Source organism: Corylus avellana, chromosome ca5 (assembly GCF_901000735.1).
Source record: "Corylus avellana chromosome ca5, CavTom2PMs-1.0".
Classification (NCBI taxonomy): Eukaryota; Viridiplantae; Streptophyta; class Magnoliopsida; order Fagales; family Betulaceae; genus Corylus; species Corylus avellana.
In genome coordinates this window covers 35,024,123-35,045,832 of record NC_081545.1, presented here as the reverse complement: position 1 = coordinate 35,045,832, position 21,710 = coordinate 35,024,123, and the positions used below count along the sequence as shown (strand labels likewise).

Here is a 21,710-nt window from a genome sequence, read left to right as displayed (position 1 = left end):
CCCTCCAGTTTCAATATGCAACCACTTCATCTTTTAGTCTTCAAATCTTGCATTATTCAAATTGACTGAGGTAGAGGCTAGAGGCTAGAGGCCAGCAGTCTCTCACTATTATATTCTTTATTACTTAGTCCGCTAACTAATTTGACCGACAATGGCCGAAAGAAGAGAAGTGTACTACTTTATGCTTCTTTAGGGGCAACATTATGGGATTTGCTTGATTAAACAAAGCAATGGGAATGAAAGTGGTCTCTTCTCCTGCTCCTAGGCACAATAGTTGGCTGCGCATGCATAAACAGTTCTTGTTGCCCATGTTCCAAAAGGCACACCGCAGAATCTGTTTGCGTTACTTTTGAAGTAGTATCATATGCGTTGCTCAATTATCCTAACTAACATCTGCTTTGGACCGTCTTTCATAATATTTTACTGCTCTCTTACCTATGTTGTCCATTAATATATGTTTAAATAATCTTCTGGCTAAATTAAAGAGCGTTGTTAGGGGTATACAAATTTTATTACAAATCTCTTACAAACCAATGTGGCAATTCTACTAAAACGTGGAGTAGCAAATGACAGTCTACATAATACTTACTACGTCTACAAATTGATGTGACAATTTATGTAGCACTTATCACATTAGTAACTAAAATGTTGCTTGCCACGTAGTAGTGCATGTGACATTCATTTCTATAAAGCATTTTTCTTCCATAAAATGTGGACCGACAATCGTAGTAAAAGCTATAATATCCCAAGTATTTTCTTAAATTTAAAGTAAACTTAGACCAAGATTGGCAATTGGGTTTTGCTCCTCACTCCCTTGCGTTTGCATTTGGTATGTTTCCAGGAAGTTGCAAGAAAAACGGCTTTTCTGAACTTGCTTCTTTAAGAATCTTGGGTTTCTTTTTAGGAAGAATCTTTGTTTATTGTGTAAAAAAGCATAACACTAATAACTTTTATTATAAGTTTTTACAAACTAGCTTGTCACCTACTGCTCCATCCACTAAACAATTTGAGAAAATGTTTAAGAAATTTACTACAAAGTCATTTACAACTGATGTATTAACTCATAGTTGATAAAATAATTAAAAGTGTATGATTGATAAGCGAGCCACTATAATTATTTCACCAATTATAGACTGTCACCTTAACTTATAAAAGACTTTGTATTAAAACTTGTAGGATATATCCTTAGCCCCACTTAATAATTAAGTTGGATTGTTGTTGATGTAACAATGTTACATAATTTGTAAGAAAATTGTTGTAATATTCCAATCATTTGCCCTATTATATTGGTTAAGAAAATGAACTAAATGGGACGTATTAAACTATGATCTCCGTCGCTCTTTATACATAATAACATTTTATCTATTTCAAGTGAAATAAAGAGGAGTTATTTCATAATCCAAATTTTATTTTAATACATTCAATCATGTAGATGATGTCATATCTTGAATATATTATCACATTATTTAAAAATTTTAAATAAAATTAAATTATCTACACCGTTAAATTAAATGCATTAAAATAAATTATTAACCACAAAATACCTTCCATTTCCATTGATTTTATTTGATATGAAATGGGGAGGATGGTTGTCGTCGTGTCGACAAAGGCACACCTCTCACACAAGACACACAAATAGCACAAACAAACATGGATGAGATCGCCAAGATTTAACACGATACACATAGTTTCTCACGAAACGTGTATGGCTTCTCCGCCCCCATGACTCTCCCTCCTCCTCTTATACTCACTCTTCGCCTTCGCCTTTCACTCCCAGCTCCTCCTAAGTTTCCTCGCTTCCGCAGATCATTCACAAATCTCTCCCCCTTCATGGCTCCAGCAATGGAAGCCCAAGAACGAGCGCAAGATGAAGCAGCCGCGCCCCACAGCAACGACTTCTCAAACGATGAAGCTGCTCACAAGTCCAAAGTCACCGTTGTGGGTAGCGGAAACTGGGGCAGTGTGGCTGCCAGGCTCCTTGCCTCCAACACGCTTAGGCTCGGCTCTTTCCACGGTATCTATGCCTTGCACTTTCTATTTGTAGGATGAAAATTGAAAACCCATTTTGAATTTGAACTTCTCCTGTGAAATTCAGACGAAGTGAGGATGTGGGTGTATGAGGAAACATTACCAAGCGGCGAGAAGCTCACAGATGTCATCAACCGTGACAATGTAAACACCTTATGACTTACATTACATCATTATCATCTTTGTTCCAAGAATTAATCTTTGTTAGTTTCTTTAACAGGAAAATGTTAAATACCTCCCTGGCATTAAACTTGGAAACAATGTTGTTGCAGACCCAGACCTTGAAAATGCAGGTAATGGTTTCTTGCTTTTCTCTGAGTGTCCTGTCTTACAATTAACATCTACAATTTAAAATGCAGTAAAGGATGCAAACATGTTGGTTTTTGTGACCCCACATCAATTTATGGAGGGAATATGCAAGAGTCTTGTTGGGAAAATTAAGGGAGATGTGGAGGCCATTTCCCTCATCAAAGGGATGGAGGTGAAGATGGAAGGCCCATGCATGATCTCTACTCTCATCTCCCAGCAATTGGGGACTAATTGTTGTGTCCTAATGGGGGCCAATATCGCTAACGAGGTAATTAATACAATTTTCAATAGTTCTTCGTGATTCACGTCCCAGCTCATTGGTCATTTGCTTTTCCTAACTACGCAGATTGCTGTGGAGAAGTTTAGTGAAGCAACGGTTGGATATAGAGGGAACAGACAGATTGCAGAGAAATGGGTTCAACTGTTTAGTACTCCCTATTTCATTGTCACAGCTGTGAGTACAGTACACACATTGTTCAGTTGATAAACATCAATTTTGTGAATTACTTAGCAAGTAATATGAAGAACTATGATTCCAATCATTCACAAAAACCTTAATTTGAATTAGGGGCGGCAATTCGTGTTCGTGTGTCGGGTTTGCCTTGTATCGAGACATGAGTTTAAGACTATATAGGTCAACCATAACGCGACTCTTTTCATTAAATGGGTCAGAACCCTCAACTCTAACTCGCTAATTTCGTATGGGTTTGTATTAGGTTTGCAAATTGTGTCAAAAATTGTCGGCCCTAATTTGAATAGAAGAATTGACTTAAGATTATTTTGTCAGATTGATAGCCTTTAGAAGTGCCATCTTATAAATTGGGTATGATTAAGTGCACCTCAAATCAATATCTAAGGCATGCTTGTTTGTAATTTTTTGTAAATAGGTCCAAGATGTGGAAGGAGTTGAATTATGTGGGACTCTGAAAAATGTCGTGGCCTTAGCAGCAGGTTATTAGTACAACTTAGCTCTTTCTCTTCTCCTTTAAATAAATTTAATAAGTTATGGAAGAAATTAATAACTAATGGGACAGGTTTTGTGGATGGCTTGGAGATGGGGAATAACACAAAAGTGAGTAAACAATACTTGTCTCAGCTAGAAGGTATTTAAGCAGTGTCTCCTTTGCTTTGCTATTCATCTTGGCTGTTTATGCATGCTTAGGCTGCAATCATGAGAATTGGTCTGAGAGAGATGAAGGCATTTTCCAAGTTGTTGTTTTCCACTGTTAAGGATACCACCTTCTTTGAGAGCTGTGGCGTTGCCGATCTGATTACAACATGCTGTAAGGATGTAGATAGATTCCTTTAATTCTCCTTTGCAGCATAATTTTGCTTATACTATAATAACTATATCGTGTATGGCAGTGGGAGGAAGAAACAGAAAAGTTGCAGAGGCTTTTGCAAAGAATGAAGGGAAAAGGTTGGTCTTGTCTATCTGGTGCACAGTTTTCATCTCATAAATGATGAAGTTTACCTGTGACCCTGCTTATTCCTTGGCTGCAGGTCATTTGATGAGCTTGAAGCAGAGATGCTGCAGGGCCAGAAATTACAGGTTTATATTTGTCACCTTGAATAACTCTGACTGGGAAATAAAGAAAAAGAAATTCCAAAATGCCATATCAATTTCCCTGTTCATATATGCAAAATACCAGAAAACAAACACCTAGCCAAAAATTAGAAGAAAAAAGAGTCCCAGAAAACCAATATATTAAATTATTAATTGCAGTTATCAAGGACTCTGAATACTTCCTAGTTTCTTCTACTTATCTAGTTTTCGTCTGTCTTGAAGGGCGTCTCAACGGCTAGAGAAGTTTATGAGGTTCTAAGCCACCGTGGATGGCTAGAGTTGTTTCCACTTTTTGCGTCGGTGCATGAGATCTGCATTGGTCATCTTCCACCATCAGCCATTGTTGAACATAGTGAGCGCACACCCAGACCGTCTCTGGTAGATGGCTCTGCCCAATACCACTGACTGTTCCTCGGATACAACCAAATATTTCACAAACAGAATTTATGACTAGCTATCTTCAGTTATGCATCTACCACGAAAGAGAGGGCTAGGCCTAAATATATAACACTAGGTTGCAGGGTTGAGATGCGGCCTGTCAGCAAACTTCAGGTTGTTTCCATTGACGAAGGATGGAAGTTAACTCTTTCTCAAAGTTCCTGTTTTTTACTTATTTTATTTTTCACTTTGTAATATTTGAATTGTTCTCTTGTTCGGCAACAGACAAACTTGATTATGTGTCAAGCAGAATGATAATAATCACCAAATGTGTGAATTCCTTAATGGTATTTAAAGAAATTTCTCAAACTTCTTTCTCAAAGTTCCTTAATGGCATTACTTGGATCATTACATCGAGACACACGGATAAGTATGCAACAGTAAAGAGACCAATCCTATATCTTTCACCATACCCTAATGAGATGCCATGCACACATCAATAGAGAGGATCCTGCATTTAAGTGATGATACTTTCTATTTATAGGCACAATGGGATTGGAGGTAAATCTAGATTTAATAATCGATAAAATGATTGGAGACTGAAAAAATAAAAAATAAAAACTATATAAAGAAAATGAAGCCACAATGTAGTGGGGAATGAAAGAAGGAACCCATTGTAACACCAGACCCTTTCTCATTTCATACCATAGTTATTTAGAACTGCAATAAGCCAAACTACACAGCTGGAAAACCATAAATTTAAAAAAAGAAAAGAAAAGAAGAAGAAAAAAAGCCCCAAATAAATTTCCCACAATACCAAACCCGTGGATGAATTATACAACTGGTTATAAGAAAAATTACCCAGTTCGTATTCTATCCAGCCGGTCAACACTCTTGCGTGCTCTTTCCAACTGGTGGTCAATGCTTTTTCGAGACTTCTCATGGCAATCCACACTCCTCCGAGACCTTTCCAGGTGATCAAAGGAGATTCTTAACTTTTCTAGCTTATCAACATTGGTAGACAGGTTTTTCAGTTTTTCAGGTCTGTCAGTGCTCTGCCTTGGTTTTTCTCTCCTATCAGTGCTCTTTCTTGAAACTTCAAAAAAATCAGTGCTCTTCCGAGGCTGTTCAAACTGGTCCGTGCTCCTCCTGGAGCTGTATCTTTGGGAAGGAGACTTCTCGACTGTTGATATAAATTTCTTGAGATGCCTTATATACTCAGGATAGAGCTCCAAATCACAGTGGTTTCCTCCTTTGAGCCATAGTGGTTCATACTTCTCTTTGCACAGTTCCCAGAGTTGCTTACCATGAGAGCAATCAACAACTTCATCCGACGTCCCCTACAAAAGGATATTAAAGACCCAGATTAAATGCGGTATCGTTTTCACTTATTTTTCTTTGAAGCATCCACCAAACAGTCCCTTTCTCTCTCTGTGGGAAGCAATCTACTTGTGATTGTAAATGCTTGTTTACAAATGAGTGCCCTAAGAGAGGAAAAATCATAACATCTTTAACATTAGAAGACTTCAAAAAACAAACTAGTCATTAACATTGTTCTTATATTAGAGATGTTAAAAATGATGAATCAGCTTCAGCTAGAATCCTAGCCTTCCAAGTTAAAAATGGATAAGTGAAGAGGATCTATTTCAAGGTCCATATTAGATTTAATGGTGAATATGTTGCCACGCTATTTAAAATTTTAAATAACGTAGCACTATATAGACAATTAGATGAACAAAATAAATTGAAATGTGGATTTGATTCCCACTAAATAGAATGCACAGTTCAAAATATATTGATCCATCTTAAATTTTGTTCAAAAGGGACATATTAATTAGAATGAAGACACCAATGGAGTTTGGTATCTAATAATATCAAGAGTAAAATCCTCTGAAATATGAAAGCTAGACATTGCATTAAACATCCAAAGAGTAATGTCGTACAGAAACACAACAAAATCAATATCTAGAAAAAGGTCAACTATGGCCCCGCTCATAAGAGAACCCATCCCATAGTTCTCTCACTGACGCGATATAGAGCGCTTCAATGGCAGAAATATTTATTTTTTATGAACCATAGTTAACAAAATATGTATAAATTGCCAATCCTCCAAAACTGGCAATTAGTACTTACTACCACGACAACTATCTTCTTCTTTGAACTTTGAATTTGAACCCATTCATTGGCAACAATACAAATGCAGAGCTAATCATATCAGACTTGATTCATAAGAATTGGATTAGAACCTAACCAACATGGGAAAACATGATAGTTGAAATAGGTGATAAAATAAGATTGTTTACATGCAACCTAACATACAAAAGTTAGAAAAGGAAAAATTTTCAAAATGCCACAAGTCCAAGCAAACATGTATTCCCACACTTGATATATCCTACAGAAAAAACAAAAGTTAAGATCTTATGAAAATAGCCACAAGCATAAGAATTAAGAAGCGTCAATGATTAAAGATAAATGATATATGTACCACAGTACCAGAAACATTAGGTTAGTTAGCACCTCCTCACTCTATTAATTCAAAGGTTAAAGGTCTTCAAACTAAATAAAAAGGATGTTAACTTCCACCATATCAAATTATATTTTGAACAGGACAATATGCAGCATATAAAATGCCTACTAGGTCATATTTATGAAATTGTCCCTTGTGTTCTCCCCCCTCTCCCTAATTGGAGGCCTCTCTCATATACTTTCTATCTACTTGGGTTGCATGCCCTTTGTGCTTTTTAATGAGATTGATTTACTCATAAAAAAAATGAAATTGTTCCTCATAAATCTAAAATCCATATGGGTAATGATTTTTACAGCATGTGTTATTATAAAACAGAAAACATTTAGAATAGCATACTTACATGAATTATAAGAACAGGACAATTAACCAGTGGGATTTTGTCAATATTCTGCACACAAACAACAGAAAACAGCATCCTATTAGATTAAATAATTCATAGATGTATCAATTAACCTGAATAAATATGAAAAGCAAACAGAACAGAACTATATTACCTTATAAATGTCAAACCAGTATGAACGCTTTACAGGATACATGACTCTTAAGCCAGAAAGTATGGGACTATGCAGAACAACAGCTCTTAACTGAGGCAATCGAGCTGCAAGGTCCAAAGTGGGACCACTTCCAACAGATTGCCCATAAAGGACGATATCTTCCTGCTTAGTACCATAGCTTTCTTCAAGACACTTGTATGCAGCCTCAATATCAGCATATGTATTCTGCTCACTAGGCTGCAAGGCAGAAAAGAAAAGTGCTTTAAGATGACGCTTTCAGATTTCTACTGCACCACACAGGTTACAGAACAAGATAGTTTTGCTGACAAAAAATTTCGAATTTCCAACAAACCTTTCCCGATGATTGCCCATATCCAGAATAGTCATACCTGCACAAAATTACCAACTTTTGTATGAGAAAACTGCCATTTCATGCTTTATTAGTCACTTTGTAATTGAGAATATGTTGTTTATTCTGCAGATGCATCAACAGATCAGTTTCTTTTTTATGAATATCAACAGATAAGATATGATTATGAAGTTTTGACTCGTCAAAAAGAATATCATAAATAAATCTAGTAAGACACCCACGCTCAGAGCCTTGTGGACCAATTACACCATACTGTACTACCCGCATTAGAAATAGGCAAAAGTTAGTAATCAGTAATGACACAGAATAATCAAGTTATTCTGCATTACATTCACAAAGCTACACCTCCAAGGCGCCCACCCCCTTTATTTATTTATTTTTTTCGTCGTAAGCTGTAAGTTAATCAAGAAGAGCCAGAACCAACTCCCCAATTCCGGTGGAGATCAACTTGTTTTTTTTTTTTTTTTTTTTGAGTGGGAGATCAACTGATCAAGCTACAATGCAAAAGGTGCAGAAATCACTTCAGATTGTGGAAAACGTAGATAAAAGGACAAAACCTCTAATCTATATATCTACAAAACAACTCAAGTTATACAATTTTCATTTCCAATTAAATCTAGATGCTAAATTAAGTCATGCTAGAATTACAAATACACCAACCAAATCTCCATTTTCAGCTAATTGTCAATAATCCGAGCTTGTCACACAGAATTCCCACTTCTATCAACCAAATGCAAACTACATCTTAAACGCTAGAACTACCAAAACTCAAAAACCAGCAAGAACAAAGCATAAAAAGCTCAAATTTTCGAACACCCAGATGCCAAAACTGACCGAACCACGAGAGCAAAGCACCAAAAAGTTTCAAAGTTGGCAAGAAGGGACAGTAGCTAAATTCAGAGTACCCCATGAGATTGACGCGGAGGTGGATGCTTAGTTCAATGAAGAGCTCGTACATCTGGCCCAGATCGGCGGCGTTTCCGTGAGAGTAGAGCAGAGTAGAGGTGGCCATGGGGTGCCGAATGTAGATGGCGACGATCTCGGTGCCCCGGCGAGTCGGCAGTTTGAGAACCTCGACGTTTTCGCGGTGAGGAAAGGGGCTGAGAAGCAAGAGACCCGTGAGATCGTCCTTGACCAGCTTGTACGACGGTGGGTTCGGCGGGAAGAAGGCGAACTTGGCCGCCATAGACGACGTCACCCCACCCATCTCTCTCTGCTCTCTCTCTGTTTCACTCTCCCTGCTTGTGTCTCTGTCTCTGTCTCTCTGAGTTTCTGCTTCTTTTTTCTTTTTTTATTCGTCAAGACTGAATAGGCTCAGATCGACATTCCATTCTTTATTTCTCTTCTTTTTTCTGTTCTTTTTTCCAGAAGATTAAACTTTTTGGAATTAGAAAAAAGTTGAAGAAAGAGAAAAAAAGAATGAGAGCTTCTTTCTATGGTGACTATTCACACAGACACAGAGAGAGAGAGAGAGAGGGGTATTGCTTGCTTGCTTTTACTCTGCTTTTACTTGGGGTCACTAAGCTTGGACCATTGGTAACTTTGCATCATTTAAACCATGGTGGTAGGGTCAGGGAGATTAGGACACCAACAAGCTTGCTAACTAGTGTCTAAATGCTAATCCCTACCCTTAAACCCCACATCTCCATAAAGTAAGTTGTCATTTTGGACTTGCTTAGATGTTGATTTGAATTCAGAGTCTACGATATTTGTTCAAAATGCATTTTATAATTAAAAAGAGTAATGCTATTCTTCACACTCATTTCACATCGATAAACACGTGATGTGGGTTTTAACTTAAAGATAAATAAAGTCGATATGAAATAAGAGCGATAAATGAGCGTAAAAAATAACTTAGAGCGATAAAAAATAATAATAATAATAATAATAATAATAATAAAAATAACACTTTATCCATATTAAACTTAACAATTCCTTTGCCCATGTCTTGATACGGCAGCTATTTTGGAATAAGAAAAAGGAAGCTTTAGCCTTTAGTCCATGAAATGGTCATCTTCATGAAATGTTTACTACTTGCCTGCATGCATATTCCGTGGCATGAAAAACTTCAAAGGATAATAACAAGCCCTATTCGATAGCTAAGGAAGGCCCACTTGCGTGGTTTCATGTGGACTATGTGTATTTTTTTACGGCCACTTGGAGATTTTACTAAGGTAGACGAGGTTTTTTAAGCCCAGCCAGCTGGTATACATGGAACCGAGGACAGCTTTGCACGGATGCACCCCCCATTTCAAGCAACCATCATCAAGCTTTGAGATTTCCTTAGCTTTAATCCTTTTGGCGTTTCTCTAATTTCTAGTAGCCTCAAATCAATGTTGTGGATTTTGGTGAGGCATATCTGGGGTGCCATTTTGGGATTGGGATTCAAAGGGCAGGTGGACCCGCACCCTCCCTCTATTAGTTTTATTTTATTTTTTTGTAAAATTTGGGTGGTCAAACATCATGAGATTTGGACCCTGGGGGTATGACTACTTTTACTACATTCTTTCTATAAATTGATGTGATAGTTCATTAGGAGACATGGTGGTTGGTATTGTCGGTGTTGGCGCGGAGATGGTAGGTCAAGGCGGTGGAATGGACAAAAACGCTAATGTAAAAAAGAGGGCTAGCTACGCTAGGACTATGTAACTAACGTGACAGTACCACGTAGCATTGCCACATCAATTTGTAAGAAAATGTAATAAAATTGATAGCCTAAGAGAACTTACATCCATAGCCGATGAAAGTGACATGGGGATATTGTTATTCGTAATGATAAATATTGCTGTATTAGTGTTCTAATATCACTCAATTTCCATGCCAAATATTGCTATAGTAGTGTTCTAATACTAGTATATTAGTGTTTTAAATTTAAGAGAGGGATTAGACATTCTCTCACTAAAAAATAGAGAGAGAAGCGATTTGTGCATGGATTGACTTCATTTTAGAACATATTAAAATTTTCTCTCTATTTTTTTTTAGTGAGAGAAGCTCTAATCTGTCTCTTAGATTTTCCTTCTCCTTGTGAGGTCTTCCACCACCTCTTGCATCTATTCCGGGGGATGAGGGATGAACTTAGTCCCCTCCTTAATTCCTCTCTATTTTGCTCAGTCTTTTTCTCCTAGTCTTTAAGTTGGTTTCTCTACCAAATCAGCAAGGACATCTCTTCCACCATCAACCTCCTCATTTGATGCGCCACCACCTAAACATCTATGGCCTCACAACTGCTCCGCACACTCCTTTGCAGTTTGCACCCGCGCATGAGCCTCACACGCCACCCCACCACTGCCACTCTTTGCGCGAAGCTGCTATTTTTTTTAATTTTATGTTTTGTTTATGTTGCTTGTTTTTCCTTTACGGTGTTGTGTTTTATTATGTGGTTTTAGTCTCCTTATTTCTCAGTGGATTTCTCTTGCTGTGGAGACTTCTTCAACCGAAGATCAAACCTCCTTTTCAACAGCTCTTGTTTGGAAGTCAACAATGCAGTAGGTTTCAAGCAGACCAGACTCTCGCCTGTTTCAAAAACCACTTTATGCAGCTCATTTCTTAGCTTTTTAGCCCAAGATACAAAGGATTGGGCCAATTTGTGGCCATTTCCTATTTGTTGTTCTTACTTTTAGCTCTGTATTTTCGTTTGAATATGTTCTTGAACAACATATGAGAAGTTGGAGTATACGGATATTTCCATATGGGACTTCAAGTCACTCAGAGGGACAACCATTGTCGAGGGAGGAGAGAGATGGAAATGCTTCCATAACCGAAGAGGAAGCGGCTTACTTAGCAAGGTTATGTACAGGCGAATTGACCATTTTTAGCCAACTAATTAGATAGAATTCAAATGGAGAATCACATTCTTAATAAAAGCGGTATTATGTGATATAAAGATTAATGTGTTATAGGGAGTGTTTTCTGTTTTTTATTGGAAAGTATTAAGATGTGACATAAAAGTTAAACTGTTTTATGTGTTTATGAGTGTTTTGTATTTGAGTTAATTGTTATTTATTTATTTATTTTTAGCAGAGAAAGCAAACGATAAAAAAACAAAAATTTTAACAAATGAAATTTGCCATTCACAACATAATTGGGACCCTATTGGATGATTTCCCAACCCAACCAAGATCGCTCCAAAGAAAATCACATCGACCTTTCTCATACTTCGTATCCCAAGACATGCAGCACCCAAGGAAAAGTTCACAAGGGATCTAAAAAATAAGATTTGCACATATGATATTGTCATTTAGTCAAAACTAATCTCGTTGATCTTCTGGCCTACCAATATGCAACAAATCATGATAATAGCCACACCTCAGGGACCCTAATTTCAGGACTGTGCTTGGAATCAATGCCACAAGACAAGCACTAATCTTATGGGTGAAAAATGACTTAATAACAACTAATATAATTGAAGGATGCCTAGGAAGGAAGCCAGTGGCTGAAAAAGGGGATGTCTCATGCCTGTGTTGTCATGGGGTCCATCATATTAATCAAAAGAAAGGAGTGGTGGGTCTCACTCACCTTAACTCTATCTTCTTGTCGTCGTGTTTGGATGACGAGACATGTCCCTTGCCTGAAGCAGAACTGTTGAAAATGCCTCCCAGGATTTATGTTAAAATTTTTTTGGCTGGTTCCTATGGTTCTCATCTTACAAAACAAATGACAGAACTTAATCTTACTGCAGGAAAGGAAAACCATTACAAGGTTTTGCTAGCAAATAAAGTTTTCCTTCAAATTAAATTAGAGAAATTTTTTCTAACCCAATCTATTAAATTGACACGTCAAAAATGCATGTAAGCACTAAATCGAAAGAAATTATTCCAACTCAATTTAGAGAAAAACATTGTCCTTTACTATTCGTCAGGAATCAGCACCAGATTAACAATTCAGAAACCTGCACCGAGTGGTTTTGTTCCCAAAAACATGTATGATGCAACATGAGCACTAAGCACATCTAATTTGACTTGGTCAATGACAAGAGGGGTTGTCCGTTCCTTCAAGATCGGTGGGTGCCACAACAGTAGAAAACATGAGCGGCCTAGCGCACAAAGACAAACTTTGGATGAGGTTACAAGAAACATTTGGATAATTTCAACCACAATTGCCTCACACATCCTGAACAAAGTATCTTCCAGTTGTTATGACATGGTGTGAGATTGATTAATATACCAAAAGAAAAGCCAAAAGAAAAAAGAAAAAAAGTTATAATCACGAAGAATGACCTTAATGTATTGGGGTCATACTTGAAATCCTTGCAGAAATGATATACATTGATGTTGATCGAGCATCTATTTATCAGAAGAAAATCATCAAACTCAAGCTCTGCTTGTTATTGGAAAAAGCACGTGTAAAAGAAAATGAAGCAGAGGAAAAAGAAATAACAGGCTGCCACACAAAATGAGAAATGTTTTTTGTTTTTTTGATAAGTCACAAAATGAGAAATGTTTGTAAGCAGCATAGTGGGAATACATTCACTAAGACAGTAAACATGACAAAAAACCTTGAGTGATTAGAAACTCACATCAAGGGCAAAGGTGGCAATGAATGCCGGTAGAGTTTATTGACATAGCTCCCATTTATTATATGTGCAAAGAAATTGACATAGCTCCCAGTTATTATATGTGCAAAGAACACCTACAACACCAATCTATTGACAAATGTTTTGCTTAGTACCAAATTAAAAGATCTAGGAAGCGAGACATTTCTAGGTCTTCTGTTACACAACACTCATGTAGTAGCATCCCCCACAAAGCCATCTTATAAATTTTGATGCAAATTTTCCATGTATTCATCGATAGACCAGAAGAACTTCTGACTTTGTTTAGGCAAAGTCCTCTCAATCCCTGCCGCCAACCACCATACTGGAATTTCATTTGTGATTCCACAAGATGTCAGTTCTTAATAAATTTACAACTTTATCATTTCCACTCCTAATTTTACCAAAGATGCAATCCATAGATAAGTAGTCTTCTATATCCTAAACCTAGAGCTTGCAAGACACTACCCAAATAACAGAACTATAAACTAGAGTTCGCAAACACCAAAGTACAGTTCTGCCGCTCAATAAATTTCAAAGTTGTGAATAAACTGGCCAATTCCAACCAAAAAAGCACAAACAAATATTAATTCATCTACAAAGGGCAGTTTTTCTTAAAGTAACATTGATATCCAAAAGATTTGAAACCTTCCCTTTCCCCAACGTAACCCACTAAATAACCTCAAAACTTGCAGCCATATGTCGACATATTTCCCATATAACTAAGATCTATTGTAATACCTTTATATCATAGACTAAAATCCAAGGATTCCAAATCTAAACTAACATCGCCAACATCCTGCTCAACGACCTGGCTTACTGACATTTCTTAAATTTATTGTATCACAGCCAGTTTGATCCTCTTCCTAACTAGGCATGTATGATAATTCTTCCGAGTAACCCACTTGACAATATGTCATGATTCAACATCTTTGTCCAAGCCTTACTAAATGAAGCAACTATATCCTTTTAAACTGCCAATTGTATTCTTCAAATTGGTAAAATGAAAACAAATCTTACACCTATGCTGCTTTTATGAAGTTGAACACACAGGTCCAAGGTGCTTCAAGAGAGTAGGGAGTGCAGCTGCAGATCTAGAATCCAATTTATTTGCTAAAATCATCATTTTAATAAATTTCAAGACTACGAACTTATTATTGTTTTAAGCTGATCTTGGATCACAACAAATGATTTAGGTCATCAACAGACAAATGCATATGCATTATCATTACCTCCACACACGCGCACACATATGTGTATGATATGTTTCCTATACCCTCTTCAAATATACCTTTGAGTTCATAAACTATAAATTTCTCATTTGGAGAATGGAGAACCCACAATTTCAATAACTTATATATATAATAAGTACAATTTCAATAACTAATGATGGAAGAGACGCCAAAGAACAAAAAGAAGCAGACATCTTAGAGTCTCATAAAATAATCCATAGTCCACAACAAAAGGCCCAAAAAGAGAAGTGTAACAACTCAAGGAGACGACTTTATCACAGAAAGCAGGGTTTCGAGTAATGCTATAAGGAGGACTAGAGTCCTCTTGAGTACTCACAAATGTAATGTGACCTTTAAAATCACAAATATTAATAGATCAAAATTCAATAATGATCATATCAAATTCAATAACGATAATATCAAATTCAATGATACTTTTAAAAGGGAGGACTCTGGTCCTCATAGCATTACTCCCATAATCAAAGTAGCAAAAGGACCGAAGCTTGCATTAACAGTTAACCATAAGCAAAACATGCTAGAATTGCTACACAAACATATGCTACAATCCACACCAAAATACATAGTTTTGCATATACATGCAGACATTCAAGAGCATAAACCCATTACACGCGTCCTATTCCACAACCAAGAAATACACATAAACCAAAGTTATCAGTAAAATGAACTCCAAGAATTCTTCTTATTGCCAAAAGGAAAAGTGACAATACAAAATAACCCCATTTAGGATTTAAACAATCTCTTCCGCCATCATTGCCAAAAGAATAATTAAGGTGGGAACTTTTCATTTCAAAACAGCTAACTTTCAAATTAAACAATTACCAAATCTGATACATTCCCAAAACATCATCAACTCTCACCTAAAAAAACCCACCTAAGTCTGCCTCCTGAGACGCTTCCTCAGCTTCTTGTATTTGTGCTTGTTCATCTTTCTCTTCCTCTTCTTCTTCACACTGTCCGCCCACACCGTCCGCCAATCATGCAACGCCGCATCCTCCGCCTCGGACGGGACCGACCCAGTTGAGCAAATCGGGTTCAAGTAAAACCCAAATGGAAAGCTCGGGTAAATGTGTGAGAACTGGGAATGGATCAAGTTCTCCGCTTTGACTGAACCCAGACACGTGCTAGCATTGGTGGGTTCGATGAGATGGGTTTGGTGGAAAACAAGAGGTACTGTTAGATTTGGGGCTTGTGGATTCTGTAGAGCGGCGATGAGTCTCGTGGGTGGCGATTTTCTGAGAAGCCTGCGGAGCGCCGAAGCCATCGAAAGTCGAACCAGTAACCTACGGGGCTACGGCGACGACGTTTGTTTTCTGATTAGGGCGAAGGAAGTGTTTGTCAATGGGGATTTGACTATTCTTTTCTCGGTCACTAAAACCCTTAACCAGGGTAAGGGTTACCTTTTACGCAATTCGGAACAAACAAAAAATAAAAATAAATATTTGACGCAAATGCCCCCATGCAGGATCGAACTACAGACCTTCAGTTTACAAGACTGACGCTCTACCACTGAGCTATGGGGGCCAATGGTGCCAACTCGACTCAACCTTTTTTTATACATTCATGTACATAGATTGGAAAGGAATAGAAAAGGCGTTGATCGATGCTGTAAACAGCCTTTAATCATGCGATCATAGTATCATTCATATATATTAGCAAATGCGTTTGATTATCAAGGAGGATTATAATTTGTACACAATGCATGCATTGCAGATTTACACGTACTTTTATTTATATTGTATCAAATCACAAACCACGCGTTCCAAGAGGTAGCTCAATCGGCTGGGATCACATTTAATGAAGTGGAGATCACTAGTTTGAATCTCCCTCCCCCTCTTGTGCGGATATATCAAAAAAAAAATCACAAACCACGCGTCCGATCACTCGAATAAATCGTTATTTTGAACCCAGCTAGCAATTTATTTATTTATTTTTATTTTATTTTTTAGTGAATAAGAAGCAACTAGCTAGAAGGAAATGCTGGCGCGTGGTTGGAGACGTGTTCGAACGTGAGCTTTCTCGTGGCAGCAGAGGAAAGTGATATATTCCTCCATGTCGTCGTAACACTCAGGGCACGACATGTGCACCGGAACCCTTCTGACAGTGGGCGAGAACTCGAAGCGGCATCAGGGGTATTTCTCACCATGAAGCAGGTCATGATGGGTCTTGAAAGCCACATCAAAACCCTGCACAGCCACGTTGTCCTTCCACATGTCATACTCGAACAAGGTTGCCAAAACTATGTTCCCATGCCCATTCACCACAATGCTAGACCCTTTGCTCAGCACCGCCCATCCTCCCTCTCTGTCGTAGCTGAGTAGCCTCTTGATCCCTTGCATCACAGGGTCCAAGTGGTCGTCAGCCTTGTCTAGTTGAATCTTTGAGAAGAGCATGCTCTCAATGCGGGACCAGAAGAACCATATCATTGTTGGGTCTTGCCAGTAGGAGCTCAGCTGCTCCGTTGCGATGGTCCTTACAACTCGCTGGACTTGCTCCATTTTGCTGCCCTTTCCCACATAGAATATCTCTAAGGGTATGCGTCCCGCCAATGCAACTAAGCGTGCTGACCTTGTAAATTTCCGAATCCACTCAATGTCGTCCCCTCCATACATGAAAATGTATTTTCCGTCTTTAATCTGTTATAATTACCAAAATCCCAAATGTAAATTACTATTTGAGCATTTGTCTACATTAATTAAGTGCAAGTTTATATATATATACCCAATTCAGTACTGTGTGGTCAATGCCATCCACCAGCAGCTCAAGCCTCCAAGTCTCTTCCCTCCATAGCGCTTCTTCTCTGGAGCTACTGAAAGGAAAGGCATTGCTTCCCCAAATCCACATCATGTGAATTGCATTGGGGGACACCACCTTTGCTTGAGGGTCCAACACCACAATAATAGGCTTATTCTTGAAGTGCCACTTCTCCTTAATGAACCTAACCACTGCCTTATCTATCAAGGAAGGAGGGTGCACCGTGTACCATGGCATTGTAGACTGTAAATTCTCAAATTGTATTTGCATGGAGTCAGTCCATTTGCCTGAACTGTCCACAATCGGTATCCAGACAAGCTCATATTGACTTTTTAGCCTCGTAAGGTGGAGTCTGGACTCGTTATAAATCAGTTCCAGAATTGAAAGCTCATCTTGGGAGATATTCAGGCCTGAAATGAGCAATAACACGTTCATCCTCCTTAGAACGTCTATGTTAACCTGGTTTTTCCAAACAATTAATTATAGAAAATCAGAAACTTGTATATATTTGTTCAAGCAACAATAATGATAGTGATGATCAAATGTTCAGAAAAGCCAACCCTTCTCTTGGTGGAACCATCAACAAGCGGCTGCACATCATCCTTAAGGCAAATCAGGGCCTTGAGAACCTTCATATTGTCAAGGTGAACCATCTCGAAGAGTTTCCCAAGCATGTCAAAATATTCATCCTCTATCTTCTCATCTGCTCAAAAGGCATATATATGTTCAATTAATGTTTCTTAATTATGCGGTTACTGCTATGGCATTGCATGGTTTGTAGCATATGGAATAAAAATCACTTACTTATGTGTTGGTGGCACTTTTCCAGCTGTTTATTAAGATGGTCATGCACGTTTTTGAGCTTGTGAGCCAGGGTGGATAACTGATCCCATTGTGCTTCTGTGGCGGATATCCTAAACCTGCAGTATCCACCAATGGTAAAAGCTGTTAAAATTACCAGTTATGCAATATATAAAATATTTAATTTAGAGATAAATGTAAAATTAGTCATGAGATTGGTCTTTAAGGTAAGCCAAAATAGCAGTTTACTCACTAAAATCAATTTTCGTTAAGTAACTTAACAGAATTCGTAATTGTGTCAGACACATGTTATTATTAATTTATGACCTTAAGAAATGATAGTTAAGAATTTTCACATCATTTTAGGACACCAACTAAGATTACACATCCGCCCTCACTCTAAGTCATATTGCTACAGTAAATTAACCTAATCTCTTCTATCCCCAAAATTTTACTCTATGCGTAACCCTATCTCATTTTCATATTTCTCGTTATGATTTGGGAGCATTTTGCGAGAATTTGACAGTCGCATCTTCTAACCATTGAAAAATAAATAAAAATAACATTCAAGTTAATAAATTGTGACAAAATTTTCATTTAAATTAAGTAAGAGAAAATTGGGTTACTCCTTTTATTAAACTAACATTTGTCTTTAGAGTATGTAAATTAATTTCAGGGAGTAAAGTGTTATTTTGGCCTACCCTAAGAACATATAAATTATTTTTTATACCACAGTGAGTGATTTGTGATTTAGGCCAACTATATGGACCTATAAATTATTTTTTATATCTAAGGAAGTGATTTGTAATTTAAGCCTACCACAACAACTAATTTTGTATTTGTCCCTTTAATTTAAATGAGAATTAATAGGATCCGGCTTCTACCACATAGAAGCGGCAGTTCCAAAAACGCACCGTTTGGATTAAAACGGCGCAGTTTTGGAAAGTGAACAAATATGATTTTTTTAAAAAAATAATAAAAAACTATTTAGAAATTAAAAAATATAGAAAAAAACTAATAATTAAAACAATTTAAAAACTTAAAAAAGCTAAAATAAAAAAAATAAAATAAAAGGCTAAGGTGGTTGGAAGCCAATTCCATGGTTTGTATGGGGTGGCTAAACCACCAAGGCCAAAAAAAAAAACAAATAGGGATTTGGTTTTTCAGTATGGCCAAACCACCCTAAGGGTCATGGGGCCGGGATGGTTTCACGCACCCCTCTTCGGCTTGTATGGTGGCTGGCCACCCCCAGGGCTGGAGCTTGGGAGTGGTCAAACCACTCCCATAGGCCTTGGGTGACTGCTATTGGGGTGGTTTCAACAATTCTATACCGGTCAGATCTCACCAATTCATGACCTTTTTAGTGGTCTTCGCCAAATTTCTAAAACCAAACCCTATATATATATATATATATTTTTTTTTTTTCTTTTTGCCTTTTGGGGTGGACCGTCCACCCCATAACAGCCATGGGAGGTGGCTCCAGCCACCCCATTTTGGCCAGGGGCAACCTCTTTGCCCCTTTTAAAAAAAAAAAAAAAATTAATTAATTGTTTTAATTTCTAAATAGTTTTTTTTTTAAAAAAAAAAAATAAAGTCCTACTTTTTCACTTCACAAAACTGCATGGATTATCCAAACGGTGCAGTTTTGAACTACAGCTTCTATGTGGTAGTTTTCACTACTGCATAGAAGCCGGATCCGGAATTAATAAACTGTCTCAAGACTTTTAATACCATATTAAATGATTGCTTATGCCACAAGCTTAAACCGATAAAGAATTATTTAATTAATATTCTACCAATCTCCTCTAAGTGTGGTGTGGGCTTATATTTTTTTTAAGTGAGATCACCAATACGTAAAATATTTAATTCAAGATGGCGTATTGGGATAGAGGGAAAAACTTACTCGTAACCTTTGCTAGTGATGCTAGTAATAAGAGTTGCGCAGGCCACAATGCTCCTGATTGTCCAATAGGCAGCTGTTGGAAAATGGGCTATGCAAGTGGATAGTGCAGGAAACTCAGGTGTGATATACATGGATGGTAGTTCTTTAATCGTAACAGCACAGTGGGTCACTTCCAATATCGTTTTGATTAGATCATTAAGTGCATCGAAGCGGGGTTTCAATGCGCTTGCGTGATCACTTAGGCCAATTGGTTGATTTGTTGAGTAAATGATCTGGACAAGGAGCCAGAATTCTCCATAGCGCAAAGCAAAAGCAGCTACGACCAGCAACATCTTAGTATCCCAACCATAATTTGATAGCTGGTGAAATATTGAGAGCGTCGACGTTTCGTGTGCATCCTTGTCGCTCAAAGCCTTGTATGATATCTGCAATTCAAATCATACATTAATTATTTGGAAGCGTACGTTAATGCATGTTAATTAAAACACATTGAGATTTTTTTTTTTTGACATGTCCGCACAAGAGAGGGGGAAGGGGATTCGAACTAGTGACCTCCGCTTCATTAAGCGTGGTCCCAGCCGATTGATCTACCTCTTGAAGACAAACACATTGAGATTTGATATCGCTAATTATATATATATATAAATCATCGATCGTTTGCTATATATAAACCTCGCTGGAAATTCGATCGATTATAAGTGACGACAGGGCATGAAGAAAGGCATCTAGGAATAGGCTTTCTTGCGTACCCTGCAGTAAAACAAGAGCAGTAATATTAATTAGAAAATTAAGAAAACAACGAGCTAGGGCCTAGGATGAGGATCGATACAAAGTAAGTTAGTTTTATATCTACATGATTGATGATTTCATTTGTTAATTATACCGTTGTAATGATCAGGGCATCTGGATTCAGAGTGGCACGATTAAGAATGTCCTCAACATAATAGAGAAGGGGTCCGCTATCAATTACTCGGCCATCTGGAGAATGGGTGGCCTGAATTTGCTTCACCAAAACATTCTCGTCATTGGACAATGTTACCATGCTGTCCATGCCGGGTTGCTGCAAAGGACCCACGTTGCTGCTCCCCCCACCTTGCTTTCTTTCCATGTCGTTCAAGACAAAGCAAATGAAGGTTAATTAGGAACTCAACTCGAGGTTTAATTTAGGGTAGAGGAGGAGAAGATGTATGTATATATATAACCAATATCAGAAAGAGCCCGGCCAACTTCCAGCATCGCACTTAATTCCTTGCTTCCAATGCAGTTCAAACCATTGGACGTTAAGTGGAAGCCTGGCTTTGGACGTCCCTGCATGTCTCACGCGCGACAAATAGGTACGTAAAATGTGATTTATATAGTTAAGTAAAATAATCGTAGGATAAAAATGTGATTTATAGTATTGTTCTTTGAACAAATAGGTAAAATGATTTCAATTTTGTCTCTATCATTCACTTTTCATTTTAATTAAATATTATATCTGTTAAGTTTCACTTATTAAGAGAGTGTTTGAACCCAATGTGTAGTAGTGTAGGGGAGTGCTTTAGAAACTTATAATATTAATTAAATCATGATTATATATATAGTGGTAATTAGATTACCAAGAGAAGGTTTAAATTCATGATTTTATTTTGATACCATATTAATTCATTAATTACCGTTGCGTATTGTTTAAAGTTTTGAAATAAGTTATGTTTTAACAAATATCATATAAAGAATATATATATGTATATATAGGGGCAAATTACGTACTGAGAGAATGTTTAAACTCATGACTCTATTATGATACCATATTAATTCAT

At 37.4% G+C, this 21,710-nt stretch overlaps 4 protein-coding genes and 1 non-coding gene across 5 annotated transcripts; 1 reads left to right on the top strand and 4 right to left on the bottom strand.

The window, feature by feature from the left end:
* The first annotated feature begins 1,611 nt into the window (after positions 1–1,611).
* On the top strand, positions 1,612–4,611 carry LOC132180258 (glycerol-3-phosphate dehydrogenase [NAD(+)]). The gene is made up of 11 exons (XM_059593009.1): positions 1,612–2,014; positions 2,096–2,172; positions 2,249–2,321; positions 2,388–2,605; positions 2,684–2,791; positions 3,225–3,288; positions 3,372–3,409; positions 3,500–3,620; positions 3,703–3,757; positions 3,841–3,889; positions 4,127–4,611. Exons 1-11 carry the CDS (start codon positions 1,723–1,725, stop codon positions 4,307–4,309), a joined length of 1,278 nt encoding a protein of 425 aa, XP_059448992.1. The 5' UTR covers positions 1,612–1,722; the 3' UTR covers positions 4,310–4,611.
* Positions 4,612–4,940: 329 nt separating this feature from the next.
* Positions 4,941–9,149, bottom strand: LOC132180257 (uncharacterized). Its single transcript, XM_059593008.1, has 5 exons — positions 8,579–9,149; positions 7,656–7,692; positions 7,304–7,540; positions 7,150–7,197; positions 4,941–5,622 (listed from the first exon to the last, which is right to left on the bottom strand). The coding sequence occupies exons 1-5, from the start codon at positions 8,878–8,880 to the stop codon at positions 5,140–5,142; spliced, it is 1,107 nt and encodes a 368-aa protein (XP_059448991.1). The 5' UTR covers positions 8,881–9,149; the 3' UTR covers positions 4,941–5,139.
* Positions 9,150–14,920: 5,771 nt separating this feature from the next.
* Positions 14,921–15,805, bottom strand: LOC132182881 (uncharacterized). The gene has a single exon (XM_059596246.1). The coding sequence runs from the start codon at positions 15,715–15,717 to the stop codon at positions 15,328–15,330; it is 390 nt and encodes a 129-aa protein (XP_059452229.1). The 5' UTR covers positions 15,718–15,805; the 3' UTR covers positions 14,921–15,327.
* A 100-nt stretch (positions 15,806–15,905) lies between these two features.
* On the bottom strand, positions 15,906–15,977 carry TRNAT-UGU (transfer RNA threonine (anticodon UGU)). The gene has a single exon. It is a non-coding gene; the product is annotated as a tRNA-Thr (tRNA).
* A 443-nt stretch (positions 15,978–16,420) lies between these two features.
* Positions 16,421–21,011, bottom strand: LOC132182233 (protein SIEVE ELEMENT OCCLUSION B). The gene is given in 7 exon segments (XM_059595422.1): positions 16,421–17,089; positions 17,175–17,666; positions 17,768–17,910; positions 18,012–18,127; positions 19,912–20,336; positions 20,584–20,661; positions 20,795–21,011. Coding segments are annotated over 7 exon segments (2,091 nt in total). The 5' UTR covers positions 20,963–21,011.
* Positions 21,012–21,710: the final 699 nt, after the last annotated feature.

Bases quoted from the DNA above. Each gene is read 5' to 3' on its own strand.
- LOC132180258 (XM_059593009.1), top strand. From the start codon at position 1,723: ATGACTCTCCCTCCTCCTCTTATACTCACTCTTCGCCTTCGCCTTTCA. The intron at 2,173-2,248 runs GTAAACACCTTA...TTTCTTTAACAG, and splicing joins ATGTCATCAACCGTGACAAT to GAAAATGTTAAATACCTCCC. The intron at 2,792-3,224 runs GTGAGTACAGTA...TTTTGTAAATAG, and splicing joins CCTATTTCATTGTCACAGCT to GTCCAAGATGTGGAAGGAGT.
- LOC132180257 (XM_059593008.1), bottom strand. From the start codon at position 8,880: ATGGGTGGGGTGACGTCGTCTATGGCGGCCAAGTTCGCCTTCTTCCCG. The intron at 7,541-7,655 runs GTTTGTTGGAAA...TCTGCCTTGCAG, and splicing joins ATGGGCAATCATCGGGAAAG to CCTAGTGAGCAGAATACATA. The intron at 5,623-7,149 runs GTAAGTATGCTA...ATCCTTTTGTAG, and splicing joins GTCCTGTTCTTATAATTCAT to GGGACGTCGGATGAAGTTGT.
- LOC132182881 (XM_059596246.1), bottom strand. From the start codon at position 15,717: ATGGCTTCGGCGCTCCGCAGGCTTCTCAGAAAATCGCCACCCACGAGA.